At 44.4% G+C, this 13,958-nt stretch overlaps 1 protein-coding gene across 2 annotated transcripts in view; it reads right to left on the minus strand.

Annotated features, from left to right (window-relative positions):
* Positions 1-1,222: 1,222 nt before the first annotated feature.
* The window catches only part of LOC122562775 (uncharacterized), a 139,897-nt gene continuing 127,161 nt past the window's right edge, over positions 1,223-13,958 (minus strand). For both annotated transcript variants that reach the window (XM_043715946.2, XM_043715948.2), the window contains 2 exons: positions 6,842-7,026; positions 1,223-2,969 (listed from right to left, as the gene is read on the minus strand). In XM_043715946.2, coding sequence (XP_043571881.2) covers positions 2,488-2,969; positions 6,842-7,026 — 667 coding nt within the window. In that variant the 3' untranslated portion in view covers positions 1,223-2,487. The remainder of the gene's footprint in view (positions 2,970-6,841; positions 7,027-13,958) is intronic.

A 13,958-nucleotide genomic window follows, 5' to 3' on the forward strand; every position in this document is an offset into this window, starting at 1 on the left:
TATTCCAAGTTCTTCTTTCTTCTGTTGTATTTTAACTGTAGTGATTAAGTACATTGTGTTCTGTTTAATGTCGAGTAGTTTGACCAATTGAATTGCACCTGGAACACAGCATCTCACATTTAAAATAGGAAAAGGTTAGGGTCTAGGCTACCTTCTTAATATATTTTGAGGGGGTCTGGTCTAGTCCATAACACACCCCTTCAATTTGCTCTATTTTGCAGCTGTGTTGGCATCTCCCACCAGCCACTTCTCCTTACCTCCCTGGAATTCTTGGAAGGACAGCCAGTATGGAACATCGCCAATATTCAATGTCCTTTACAATTCAGAACTTCCCCAAGTGACTATATCAAGTTAACACTCCATTGTCAATAAAGCAAGCAGCTACTACAAGACAAATGCTTGAAAAATATCAACACGTGCTTAGCTGAGAGCAACTATTTAAATAACATTCACATTGGCTGCTTCAGGGCTGGGGTTAAACGTGTTTGATCAGTTGGCATGGAAGCTGCAATGGGAGATTCCCATTGGTTCTGGATGTAGGTTTGCCCGCTGAGCTGGAAGCATTCCGACCAGAACTCTATCAACAAACACATGGACTTGGACCCGATTTACCACCCCTGAGAAAAAGAACTGGAAATGACATCAGCACAGGAAATGACATCACCAACCCAAAGAAACCCAAACATATAAATAGAAAGCAGGAAACACCACCAGTACTTCCTCCGGAGGCTCACTGAAAATGTTACCTAGTATGGTGACGAAACATTTGGAAATGAACCTTCCAGCTCAACGAGCAAACCTACATCCAGAATCTCAACCTGAGCTACAAATCTTCTCCAAACTCACTGTTTCCATTGGTATTGTGATGACATAGATTGTTCCTGGTTCGAATGCGTTCATTTGTTCCAGCTGCGAGGAATCAAACTTCCTTGGAAAATTGGAGCAGCTATTAAGGTCAGTGGTAACTGTTGGGACACACTGGTGTCTTTAAGGTCTGCCCATTACACAAGTGCAAGTCTGGCACGTCCAGAGAGCGAATTGCACCTTGTACTAGGTGAAGTCAGAACCTGAACTGAAGGGTGGTGCACTGTAACAATCTTCCCTTTCCTGGTGGGACATTATGTCACTCAATGAAAGGCATTTTGATTCGAAGAAGGGAGAGTGAATGACAACCCCTGAGGATTCAAAGCTGGGATGAATGATCAAAGAATCAAGCCTTCGCTACCTTGGGATTAAATTTTAATTACCTCAGAGCTTTCACATTGCTGTGCAAGTTTACAGTCAGCAAATATTCCCAAATGGACTGGAAAAATGTAAACTTAAGAGTTACAGTTGGTGTAAGTGGTGGATACACTGGAGCTTTTGTTTATCTGTGTTGTTAAAAAAAAGTCAGACCTATCGTTGTGTCAGCAACTTGCATGTACTCAAAGTAAAGTAAGAGCTGGGTACATTCTTCTTCAAGATGTGAAGCTCAAAGAGAGTTTTGAAGGGCTTTTATTGAGTGAATAGGCAGGAAGTGTTTCCATTAAAATAAATGGCCAAGTAAAGAAGGGAGGGATGAGATTTCATTAAATTACTCGGTGAGCTGTTACCATCTGGAATACAGTGCCTGAAAGGCTGGTAGAAGCAGATTCAATAATAGCTTGCAAAAGGAATTAAATCTCCAATGGAGCACTTATGAGAAAAGGGAAGACATGAGACTAATTAGAAACTGTTTTTAAGGACAACCCAGGAAATGACATAAGCTCCATGGTTCAGATGTATCCTGTGTGGCATTGATCCAGGGACCCCGCCACCCTACATTATTGGAGGGACCCTCATCCCAATCCTGCAGATGGTAGAGAGAGTGGACATGTGTCACGGGCATGGATCCTGGGCAAGTGAGCCCAGCTCAATACTGAGGGCAGAAAGGCCTGCACAGGTTGGCAATATTATAATCACACGGCTAGTTCACACGGGTAGGACTAATGTCTGTGTCCACAACTAAATGGTCGTGTTTACCATCATTTCTAGACAGTCAGTCGAGCTGCTCACAGAGATATGAAATTAAATCTCCTTGGAGCAAAATGAGGGTGCCACGGTGGCTCAGTGGTTAGCACTGTCGCCTCATAGCGCCAGGGGCCTGGGTTTGATTCCAGCCTCAAGCGACTGTCTGTGTGAAGTTTGCACATTCTCCCTGTGTCTGCTTGGGTTTCCTCCCACAGCCCAATGATGTGCGGGTTGGGTGGATTGACCATGCTAAACTGCCCCATAGTGTCCAGGGATGTGCAGGCTAGGTGGATTAGCCACGGGAAATGCCGGGATAAGGTGAGATGTTCTGCTGAGGATTGGGGCAGAATCAATGGGCCAAATGGCCTGCAACTACACTGTAGGTATTCTATGATATACATGATATTGGTTGTCCAAGTGAAGCATATTCTCCCTCCCTCCCACTCCAGGTGCAACCCTGTACTATCTCAGATGCTTTGCTGATCTCCTGTGTGGCCATTATTCATATTTTGCCTTCCTGGCAGATTGTGCCCACCCTCTGAGTATGGTCCAGTAAAAGGCAATGCCAAGCAGGCAGAAGGCAGCCACTGTGTAGATGTATTCAGCACGGAGATGGAACGGGGTGCCGCAAATGGGATACCATTCTGCGCCATCTGGTGGGGGCACAGCCCCTGGCAGGCAGTTCCAGTCAAACACGCCCTCGTCGTAGTCACCAGCACAGAGATATGTATGCCTATACAGGGTCTGGCCCAGCACTGAGGTCAGGGTTTCGGAAACATTGCAGGGACCCAGGGTCTGGTGAACTCCGACAGAGACCTGCTGTTCCGGTTTGGCCGTGGTGACCAAGAGCAGGAAGAAGAGGGAGTTGAGAAGGATCCCCTGCCCTGCTTCATGGTGCAACCAGGACACACCATAGACCCTGCTCGCCTCATCCTGTGGCCTACTCCGATCCGCGGTCCACACAATGAAAGCGTAGATAGCTGAATAAAAACAAAGAGCAGTTTGTTAAATTTACATCAACAACAATTCACACCAGACAAGCCTTGGCACAGTGGCTCAGTGGTTAGCACTGCTACCTCACAGCGCCAGGGACCCAATTCAATTCCAGCCTCGGGCAATTGTCTGTGTGGAGGTTGCATGTTCTCCCTGTGTCTGTGTGGGTTCCCTCCGGGTGCTCCAGTTTCCTCCCACAATCCAAAGATGTGCAGATTAGCTGGATTGGCTCTGGTAAATTGCTCATCGTGTTCAGGGATGTGTAGGTTAGGTGCATTCGACAGAGGCAAATGTAGGGTAGGGGAATGGGTCTGGGTGGGTTACTCTTCAGAGGGTCAGTGTGGACTTGTTGGGGCGAAGGGCCTGTTTCCTCAATGTAGGGATTCTATTCTATTAAGTTTAATAAATTGTATTGCGTTGTTACTTCAATATAATCTGTGTCTAACTCATTCATTTCTGTCTGGATGTATCACTACTGGGTATGGCAACTGTACCATTCAAGATCGGAGAGTGGTGAACTCGGCCCGGGCAATCACAAAGGCCAACCTCCCGTCTATAGAATCCATCTACCATGCCCACTGTCAAGGAAAGGCCTCAGCATTCTCAAAGATCCATCCCACCCTAGCAATGCTTTTCTACAACCTCTACCATCGGGGAGAAGGTACAGAAGCCTGAACACACGCACCAGCCGGTTTTGAAACAGTTACTACTCTACTGCTGTTAGGACACTGAATGGACTCACAAACTCTTAACATTATCCTGTACCTGTATTTTTGTTTTTGCCACTGTTTACCTATGATTTACTCATCTATGCTATTTAACTCAGTGATCTGCCTGTATTGCTCGCAAGACAAAGTTTTTCACTGTGCCTCGGTACACGTGACAATACATTCAATTCAATTCAATTCATGTGGCAGATGCGAGGGGAGTGGGAATGGGTAAAGAAATGAAACATAAAACTGCAGCAGTGGGGGTTAATTACTGCTCACACGGGGGAACCCTTCCTCATAGAGTGGAGGAAACCCACCCTCCCACAACGCCACGCTCCCCCAACACCACTCCCATACCCCTGCTTGTCCCCAGGTAGTCACCAAAAAAATGCAAAGCTTGCCCTTGTCATCTCCCTTGGCAGCAGCGGGCACTTTTAATGTGGGCCAGCTGCTGGTGAGAGTTGGCCCAGAATTAGGCTGATCAGATGGTGGGCTTTGGTGTTGGTGATAATCAACTGGGAGAAAGTGAGGTCTGCAGATGCCGGAGACCAGAGTCGAAAAGCGTGTTGCTGGAAAAGCACAGCAGGTCAGGCAGGGAGGTAGGAAAAACCCCTCCCCAAGGCTGACCGCCTTCCAACCTGCCACCTTTAAGGCTTTTTTAAAAAAATTACTCATTCACAAGATGAAGGTGTCGCTGGCTAGGTATGGCCCATCCCTAATTGCCCAGAGGGCAGTTAAGAGTTAACCACATTGCTGGGAGTCTGAAGTCACATGTAGGCCAGACCAGGTCAGGGTGGCAGTTTCCCTTCCTTAAAGGGCATTAGTGAACCAGGTGGGTTTTTCCAGACAATGGATTCATGGTCATCATTAGACTCTTAATTCCAGATTTTTATTGAATTCAAATTCCATTTGCTGTGGTGGGATTCGAACCTGGGTCCCCAGAACATTACCTGGATGTCTGGATTAACACTTCAACGATAACATCACCAGGCCGTCACCTCCCCGGTTCACCTTCCCCACTGGGAAGGTTCGACTCACAGACCTGCAGTGGTTGGGTCTGAGAGTTATGGACGTTTTGAAATGGGCACATTATGTCCAATGACACAACACGTCTGCCTTTACCCAGCTGTTCTAGATAAGGAGTGGAATTCTGTGTTAATGTTTTGACTGCTTAGCCATGAAGTCAAAGATCACCGTGGCTGAGGACCTGGAACACAAAATCAATATTGCACCAGGCAGTGCACTGTCAAGTGAGGCATCAGGAGAATTCATAATTAAAGTATTCAATGCCGTTTCACATTTCAGGATTTTTTTGATCATTCTCTCCAAAGCCCTAAAAAACTTGAAAACAAAAGTTAATTTGATGTTGGATTTATAAAGCACACTGTATTCTCACAAGGCTTAAAAGGGCACCTTGACTTAAGGTGGTTAGAATGCTAAATAGGAATTGTCTAGTGCCTGGGGAAAAGCAATCAGCAATTGATTTTTGGTTCTTTGATCTCTGCCTGTAAAACTATGAGGGAATGAAAAAGGCACAGATTATATTGAAGTAACAACACTGTGAGATGCCATTTATTAAAGTTAAGAAAGGTAAGGCTTCATGTGAAATGTTCTTTATGTTTTAAAACTACTTGAAAACAGTCTAATCAAATTAAATCAAATTGTACCAGTTCTGAGAAGGGTCACTGGACTCAAAATGTTAACTCTGTTTTCTCTACACAGTTGCTGTCAGATCTGCCGAGTTTCTCCAGCAATTTCTGCTTCTGTTTGCTTCAGATCTCCAGCACCTGCAGTGCTTCATTTTATTACATAAATTAGTTTAAACCAGATTAAAGGGTGCAAACCCCTTAACAGCGGACTGTAACAAAATTCAATTGTTCAAAATTCAAATTAAGAAGTCATTTTAAAGGTTGATAATAATGCACTCTTGCCCCTGTGGTGTCCACCAGTCATGGTGGTCTTGAGCATGTCAGGAGACACACCTGATCCCACTCTAAGGTCACTTGGGCATGAATAAAACCATGATAGAAGGGCAAGCAGTTAGACCAAATGGTCACCTTGGCCTCTTCATGGTCACCTTGGCCAGGCCTGTCCTTTACCTTGTGCTAATGCCCATTGTTTAAGATTAATTCAGACTGTGTGGTTACAAGGGCTAGTTGGTTCATTCAGCATACTGTGAAATGAAGCAGCGTACCATTTTGTATCCAACACTGAAAATATCTCGGGTACTTTATAGAAGTTTATAAAATCATGAGAGGCGTGGACAGGGTGAATAGCCAGGTCTCTGCCCCAGGGTATGGGTTTATAAAAATAGAGGTCATAAATTTAAGGTAGGAGGGGAAGGTCTAAAAGGGACCTAAGTGACAACTTTTTCACACAGAAGGCGGTTTGTGTATGGAATGAGTTGCCAGGGAAAGTGATGGAGACTGGTACAACATTTAAAAGACATTTGGATGGGTATATGAATAGGAAGGGCTTAGAGGGATATGGGCCAAGATATGGCAAATGGGACTAGATTAGGTTAGATATCTGGTCGGCATGGACAGATGGACCGAAGGGTCTGTTTCCGTGCTGTCCATTTCTGTGACTCTATTTTGTATCTAACCTTCTCTCACCAGGTGCTTGCTTGGTCAGATTCGGTGAGGTTGAAGACGCGTTTAACGAAAGATGCAGAGTTTGGAGTCAGCTTACAAGCGGGTGTTGTACTATCCTATCGAGAGTTGTAGGACTGTATGAGGCCCTCTGACTGTGTGAGTAAATGAAGTCACTGAACTCCTGAAGCAATCTACAGCAAACCAAATTTCTAATATCACATTGGAATCATCACTTAGCTCCAGCAACACTGTAATGGTCTTTGCAGCTGTCTGTCTATTACTACATCATGTTGTAGTGACGTTGTGTCATGAACGAGTCATGATCTGTAGCTTTCCAGCTCTGCTAGGTAGGTGAAAGGTCAATAATGTGTCCTTAGTGGACCAACTCTCTGTTGGCTGTGGAGGGCTGTTGGCTTTTCCATTTGATCTGTGACTTACTGGTAAACATTAAGTGATAACCTGTCCAAGTTAATTCATTAGTTTTAACTGTGGTGAAATTAATCATTTAATTCGTAGGCCAAAGGAGGCATAGCATCTCTATAAACCCACACTTACCCAACTGCACCATCACGATGTTCTCTGTGTGTATTTTGTAAATGTCATGCGGAACATGATATAAAGGCAGAAACTGAGTCAGAACAGCCAATGGAAACGTGAAGATTCCAGCCAGCAAGGCCACTGCCATTTCTTTGACAATCCCAGAGGAAACAGCTTTGGAGGCATTCCCAGTAATTGCTTTTCTATGAGAAGAAACAGAAAAGAAACATTTAACAATAAAGACACCGAGGAAGAGTAGCCAGCTCCCATTGGGTGCATTCCTGGAGGTTCCATCACGTGACTTGCCCGTCAATCAGCTCCAACCCCTACACTCCAACCATTGGTCCACATTCCAGATGCATTGTCTTCCCTCAGCCAATCAGGATTGGAATAGATGCCCTGTTATCCAATTGCTTTGATCATGACTGTTGGTGAAGCAGCTTTTTTTTCCCCATCATCAATATTTTTATAGCTAATAGAATGATGAGTTTTATTTACTGTCCCTTCAATTTTTTTTTCATACTTTGCTTTGTAGGGATTAACCTTCAATTGCTAGAGATCTCAGAACAAATCCAAGCCACCCAACGACTGGAGGAAGAACGCTTCATCTTCCGCCTTAGGATCCTTCAACCACATGGCTTGACTTCACTAGTTTTCTAATCTCCCCTCTCCCCACCTCATCCCAGATCCAACCCTCCAACTCGGCACTGCCTTCTTGACCTGTCCATCTTCCATTCCCACCTATCTGATCCAGCCTTCCACTGACCTATCACCATCACTCCCCATCTGCATCCACCTATAACCTTCCCACCTACCTTCCCCCCAGCCCCATTCCCACCCTCCTATTTATCTCTCAGCCGCCTTCCCTCTCCACATTCCTGGTGAAGGGCTTATGCCTGAAACGTTGACTCTCCTGCTTCCCGGATGCTCCCTGACCTACTGTGCTTTTCCAGCGCCACATTTTTTGAACCTGAAAGGTTGGCAGGCAGCCATCTGTGAAAGGTAGGGTGTGCTTTCCAATAAACTGCCCACTGCCAGCGTGATTCAGCTGTGGCACAAAGTCCCCATGAGGAATATATTTGGTGATTTTTGTTTTAATTGTCAGATGGTTATTGTATCACTTATCTACATTATGATGCTATATGAAAATTATTTCAAAGCATAACCTTCTCCCCCATTTCTTCTGTCTCACCTGACACTTTCTGAAGTATAGTTTCACATACACCATTACTCTCTGATGCCTCAGTCAAGTGGCCAATCCTCATGTATGAGGGCTGGAATTAGGACTTGGGGTCACTATTTAAAAATAAGATGTTGCCCATTTAGAACCGAGACTAGGAGAACTTTTTTCTCTCACAGGAGATTGTGAGTCTATGGAACACTCTTCCTCATAAGACAGTGGAAAGCGTGTCTTTGATCATTTCTAAGGCAGATGCGGATAGATTCTTGATAAGTAAAGAGATGAAGGGTTGTTGGAGATCAGTGAAAATTGCAGATCTGCTATGCACCAACTGAAGGATAGGGCAGGCTTAAGGGACCAAATGGTCTACTCCTAATCCTAATGTTCATACGGAATGCTGTTTAATCATTGATGTATAACTTTAAGCCAAATACTTGAATCACCGAATAAGCAGAGGTCATTGAAATGACCATCAGGATTCACTAAGATCATGGCATTTAGAGAACCATCCTCCTTGTCCATTTGGCTCAGGGCTGAACATATTAATACTACTGGGTGTTCATAAACAAGCAAGAAAAAATTTGCCATTTCAAATTTTCATACAGATAGTTCACATCACGGCATTAACCCAACCATCCAATTCTCTGGTGGTACGGAAAAGACTGCAAATCGCTAGTGATCTGAAATAAGGTAAGCTGAAAGTAGACAGAATGTGTCAAACAGAAATGGTCCATTTCTTACATTTGGGCTGAGTATCCTTCATCAGAACTAAAGGCTGCGAGGATAAACACTGGTCTCATGACACATTCTGTGCAGAGAATTTTGTTCTTAACTAAAGGCTTTATTGCCATTCCCATGAGCAGACCTTGGTGTGTACAATCTGGAATTACATTGGCTGGGTCAGCTAAGCTATAGCGCTTCTGTCCCTGCACTAAAAAGTTGTTTAAATTGTCCTGCAGTCTCTAAAGCTTTTTTGCTATTGATTTCTCTTTATACAGTGGTATACTAATCCCCAGTCTTTATTCTGTTGGGTATACTTGACAGAGGTGGCAACTGAATTGTGATATAAGGTTGATCCTCAAACCATTATTGGTTTTAATAAACCAACTTAAATACATTCCAATAGACATTGGCTTATCTTTTTCAATAAATTTTAATTGATCACAAGGTTAGAAATTAACTGTTTTTATAAAGGAAAGTGTCATGCCTATTTGACGTTCTTTGGATGCTACAAATCACATTGTATCAAAAAAAATTAGAAGGTTTTAGTCTAAGGTTTTATTTAGTAGAATGTCAATTATAATAATAATAGGGAAACTATTGATCAGACTTCAAAGCATAGGAAAAAGTAAAGAACTGTGATTGCTGGAAATCAGAAACAAAATTAGAAATTGCTGGAAAAACTCAGCAAGTCTGACAGCAAAACACTGCATTTTTCCAGAAATTTATGATTTTGTTTCAAAGCATAGGAGATATATTAAAACAAAGGGGTAATGCTGAGGCCTTTAGCTCAATGGGCAAAGCAGGAGAAAGAAGAGACTAAGTATTGACAATGAAAATTTCATGACAGAGTTATAATTTATCATTATTGTAACTATGTCTTGCAGGAGTAAGTAGATTACCACACGGGCAGTGAAGACACAAAGTTGCCACCAGTAATGAATATTTGTCTTCCCAAAGGGCTAAGTGACGGAAACATTAGAAATTTAGAGACTCCCAGTAACCAGTTTGTGCACGGCAAGCTCCCACAAACAGTATGAAGATGACCAGATAATCTGTGTGGTGTGATTTTACCCCTTAACTAGCATAAATAAAACAGCTTCTTTTGTCATTGCTGTGTCCTTGCTGGCTGCCACACGCCTGTACATTTTAACAGTCGCTAAATGTCAGAAGCAGTGAATTCACGGTAAAGAACACGGGGCTGTCCTGAAGAAGTGAAAGGTGCTATATACAGAGGAACCTCGATGATCCGAATGTCAATTATCCGAATTTTGGATTATCCGAAGAAGATCTCAAGGTCCCGATAGAAACATTGCATCAAAGAGGTGTTTCCAACACTGTTCGCATCTTTTGTTTAAAATGATTAAAAATGAACTCAGCTTACTGAAATGCTGCCGAGAGCAGCCATGATCATCGATAGGAGCCCAGGCACTGACTCCAAATGACTGACCGCCCACTCTCTCTCTCTCTCCCCCCACACTTTCCCTGGAGTTCCCTAGACAGGGCTAGAGGGGGATGGACAGTAGGTGGGTGGGGACACACAGGGGAAGGGGACGGACAGGGGGAGTGCGGGGCGGTGGGGTGGCCGAGTCGAATGGTGGGGTGGGGTGGACAGGGGGGTGGGGTTGGACAGGTTGTGAGGCAGGTGGGGTGGGGCGGGGGGTGGTGCAGAAGGGGCTCGCATGCAGTGTGCTGCTGCCTAGGCTCCTGAACGGGGAGTGGACTTAGCAAGTGTTTGCTGTGTCAATTCCATTGAACTGCTGGGGGTAGATGGGGGGGAGGGGAGGCTTCAGCAATGCTGCAGGTCCCTTACAGGAGAAAGTGAGGTCTGCAGATGCTGGAGATCAAAGTTGAAACTTTATTGCTGGAACAGCACAGCAGGTCAGGCAGCATCCAGGGAACAGGAGATTCGACGTTTCGGGCACAGGCCCTTCTTCAGGAATGCTGCAGGTCCCTTACACACAAGTGTGTGTCTGCTCAGAAACAAACCCTGAGACAGAGAGAGGGAGCAAGGCAGGCAGAGTGAAGAAACAGGAAACTTCAGAAAACCCCCAAGTGCCAGAGGAGAGGCATTGAATCAATTAACCAAATAATCAATTATCCAGATGAAGTAGTGCCCGCCCATCTCATTCAGATAATCAAGGTTCCTCTGGTAAATCAAACCACTTTCTGACTGAGACAAAAGTGCAGCCAGCTGAGCCAAGCTTACACTGAACCATTGACAAAAACCAACACATCACACAATTTGTTTTGAGTAAAGGTTGTCATAGAGGCAGAAGCGAAGGGACAGTCTGCCCTTTGATCGATCCCTGTGCCATTTTTAAAAATGAAAACTAGGAGTAAAATCTTACTCTTGAGAGTAAGTGCTCATTTTTATGCTCCGACAGACAGAGAGAAGATTTTGCAATGGGAAAATCGGCAGCTAGTTCTACATTCTGCCAGATTGTCCTTTCCAAACCAGTAAAGAGGAATGAGGGATAGAAAAAGGACTGGAGGATTGTACTCCTTGTATGACATATTTCTTTTTAATCATTGTCAGGATATTTACATTGCTGGAAAGCTCAATGCAGAACTGTCCTGGAAGAGCTGGAGTTGCGTAATATTCTTGAACTTGTCATGTGTGGTTCAGTTGGTAATACCCCTGACGCTAAATCACAAGGTTCCCTCATTCAGTTCCAACTTAGTGAGTGGTGTATTGTCTTCCAGATGAGCTGCTGGAGCGAAGTCTGTGGCACAGAGGCTGGTAAATGCATTGCCAGAGGAGGAGGTGGTGGAGGCAAACACAATCGCAATGTTTAAGTGGCATATTGACAGATATATGAATAGCCAGGGAATAGAGGGAGGTGGACTGCATAGATTGCAATAGGGTTTTAGTTTAGAAAGATATCTTGTGTCAGCACAGTCTTGATGGGCCAAAGGGCCTGTTTCTCTGCTGTACAGTTCTTTGATTTTGTTTCTTGTGGTCCCACATGGCTGCTCCAGTCAATACAGCAGATCTCACAGCACAGCAAATGTAGGGAAGTTCTCTCTGGTGCCCAATAGTTAACATGCAACCAGCATCGCAAGGACAATAGGCTCAGTTGTCAGGTTTGTGATGCAGAGTGACCCCAACAGCACAGGTTCAATTCCCACACCAGCTGAGATTACCATGAAAGAATTCTCCTTTTTAACCTCTCCCCTTGCCTGAGGCGCAGTGACCCTCAGGTTAAACCATCACCAGTGTCTCTCTCTAATGTGAGAGAGAGCAGCCCTATGGTCTGGTAAGACCCTTTTCCTCTGTGGGTACCTGTTGTGCTCAAATTAGATGCACCATTTCTTGCATTATGACAACACTCCCAAAGTGCTCCATTGGCTATAAAAATGTCCAATGTTGAATGACACTACGTAAATGCATGTCATCTTTTTATTTTCAAATTGCTGCAATCCAGGAGGTAAAGATGCTTCCAGGGTGCAGTTGGATAAGGAGCAGTAAGACTTTGATGTTCACTGCACATTTCGAGTAGATGGGACAGTGATAAATGTTCAACTGGAAATGATGTGTGACTTGAAGGTGATAGTATCCCTATTCACCAGTGGTCCTTCTTCAGAAAGATTGTCTGTGGTAGAGCTCTTAGTTTTGAGAGGGACTTTTCCCTGGGAGTGCAGGAGCCCCTGAGTTCACCGTCATACTTCAGATAACACAAATATCAAAGCCCCAACTCACCTAAGGTAAGGGCTTGTTTCTTAAAAGGAAACAACTTGGCGAATTCAGCACGAACTTTATTTGAGCTGTCTGTTGGGAAGTCATGCTGGTAAAAGGTGTAATTATGCAAGTTCAAAGCAGAACCACTTTCTAAGTCTTCCAAGCTCAGTAAACAAAAATGCACTAAATTTAAAATGAATCATTGTCGGCTTTGGAAGAAAACAGGATTAGACTTTCAGTCAACACTGAACCTGTCTGTAATTGCTGAGAGGCACTGCTAAAAATACCTGCTCTTTCAGCAACAATGCTGAATTTCCAAAAGCTTTCGTGAGATAGATTGATTATATGATGGAATGAATCATAAATGTCACACAGGCTGTCAGCACAGCTGCAGGCTTGAAGCCTAATGAAAATAACAGGGAGCACGATACAATTGCCTTGTGTATACACCCATCTGTGAAGGAAAACTTCCTGAGCTATAAATAGCTGAATTAACATATGAATTGATCACTTCAAAAGAAAGCTCAGCTAACTGAACTGGCATCACCATTGGAAATATGTGCCCTAACACCAGGCATTGCTGGGGGGAGTGGGGATGAGGGGTTAATGTATTTACTATAACCTGGGAGCTTTCCCTTATCCTCCCTGACGTTTAGCGTAATAATGATTTGCCTGTGTGAGGTGGATTTCTATGCAGTTAAAAGTGACTCATTGGGTATTAAAACAGCCACAGCTCCGTTCTGTTGGAAGTTCTGCCTTAGTCCAGTACTCAGCCCTCTCCTCTGAATCAGGAGGCCACAGGTCCCAAGTTCCACTTCCTGGAGGACCATCAAATCGGTGAAAGACACTCTTTGGTCTGCCTGAAACTGTGATGGACCCCCCTCGCTCTCCCAGCAGAAATATCTGTGGCCAGTGACTAGCTGATTAGAAGCTCAATCCCCAGCCACCACACATTGGGCCCAGTATAACAAGGTCCTAATGGGACTGATGGGACTGACTCTAACACTTCCCCTCCCCCCACACACCCCCGGGAGGATGGCCATGGTCGCCACGCGCAGAAACTTCTGGGGGTTACAATTTTCTTACAGTGTGGAAGCAGGCCATTCAGCCCATCAAGTCCACACTGACCCTCTGAAGAGCATCCCACCTGGATCCACCTACCATTTCCTTACCCCTGTCTAATCCACTTAACCTGTTTTTTTTGGCAATTTGAGAATGGGGTGGGTTTCAAAAAACTCACAGGTTAGAAGAAAATGGAAACTGGGTGCTGTCTTCACCAGGGTGTATCCCCAATGGGTAAAGGGGAAGTGACCAATGATAACATTGCCTTCCTTCATCTCCCTTCCCCCATATTAAGCCCTTTTAAAAACTCATCAATAAAAAGGCTTCTAATAATCTCAGTTGTCCATTAATTGTTAGTAATCCACGGGAGATAGATCGCAAGATTTGGTGCCTGTCCACCTTCTCTATTATGGAGGGAGCTCGGTGGGGTTGAGTAGGAGGGTGGTATGTAGCCACTGTCTCCATAAAATATCTGCCATCAACCAAAGCAT

Source organism: Chiloscyllium plagiosum, unplaced genomic scaffold, assembly GCF_037043375.1.
Source record: "Chiloscyllium plagiosum isolate Xiang-an unplaced genomic scaffold, Cpla_swu_hap1 HiC_scaffold_24, whole genome shotgun sequence".
Lineage (NCBI taxonomy): Eukaryota > Metazoa > Chordata > Chondrichthyes > Orectolobiformes > Hemiscylliidae > Chiloscyllium > Chiloscyllium plagiosum.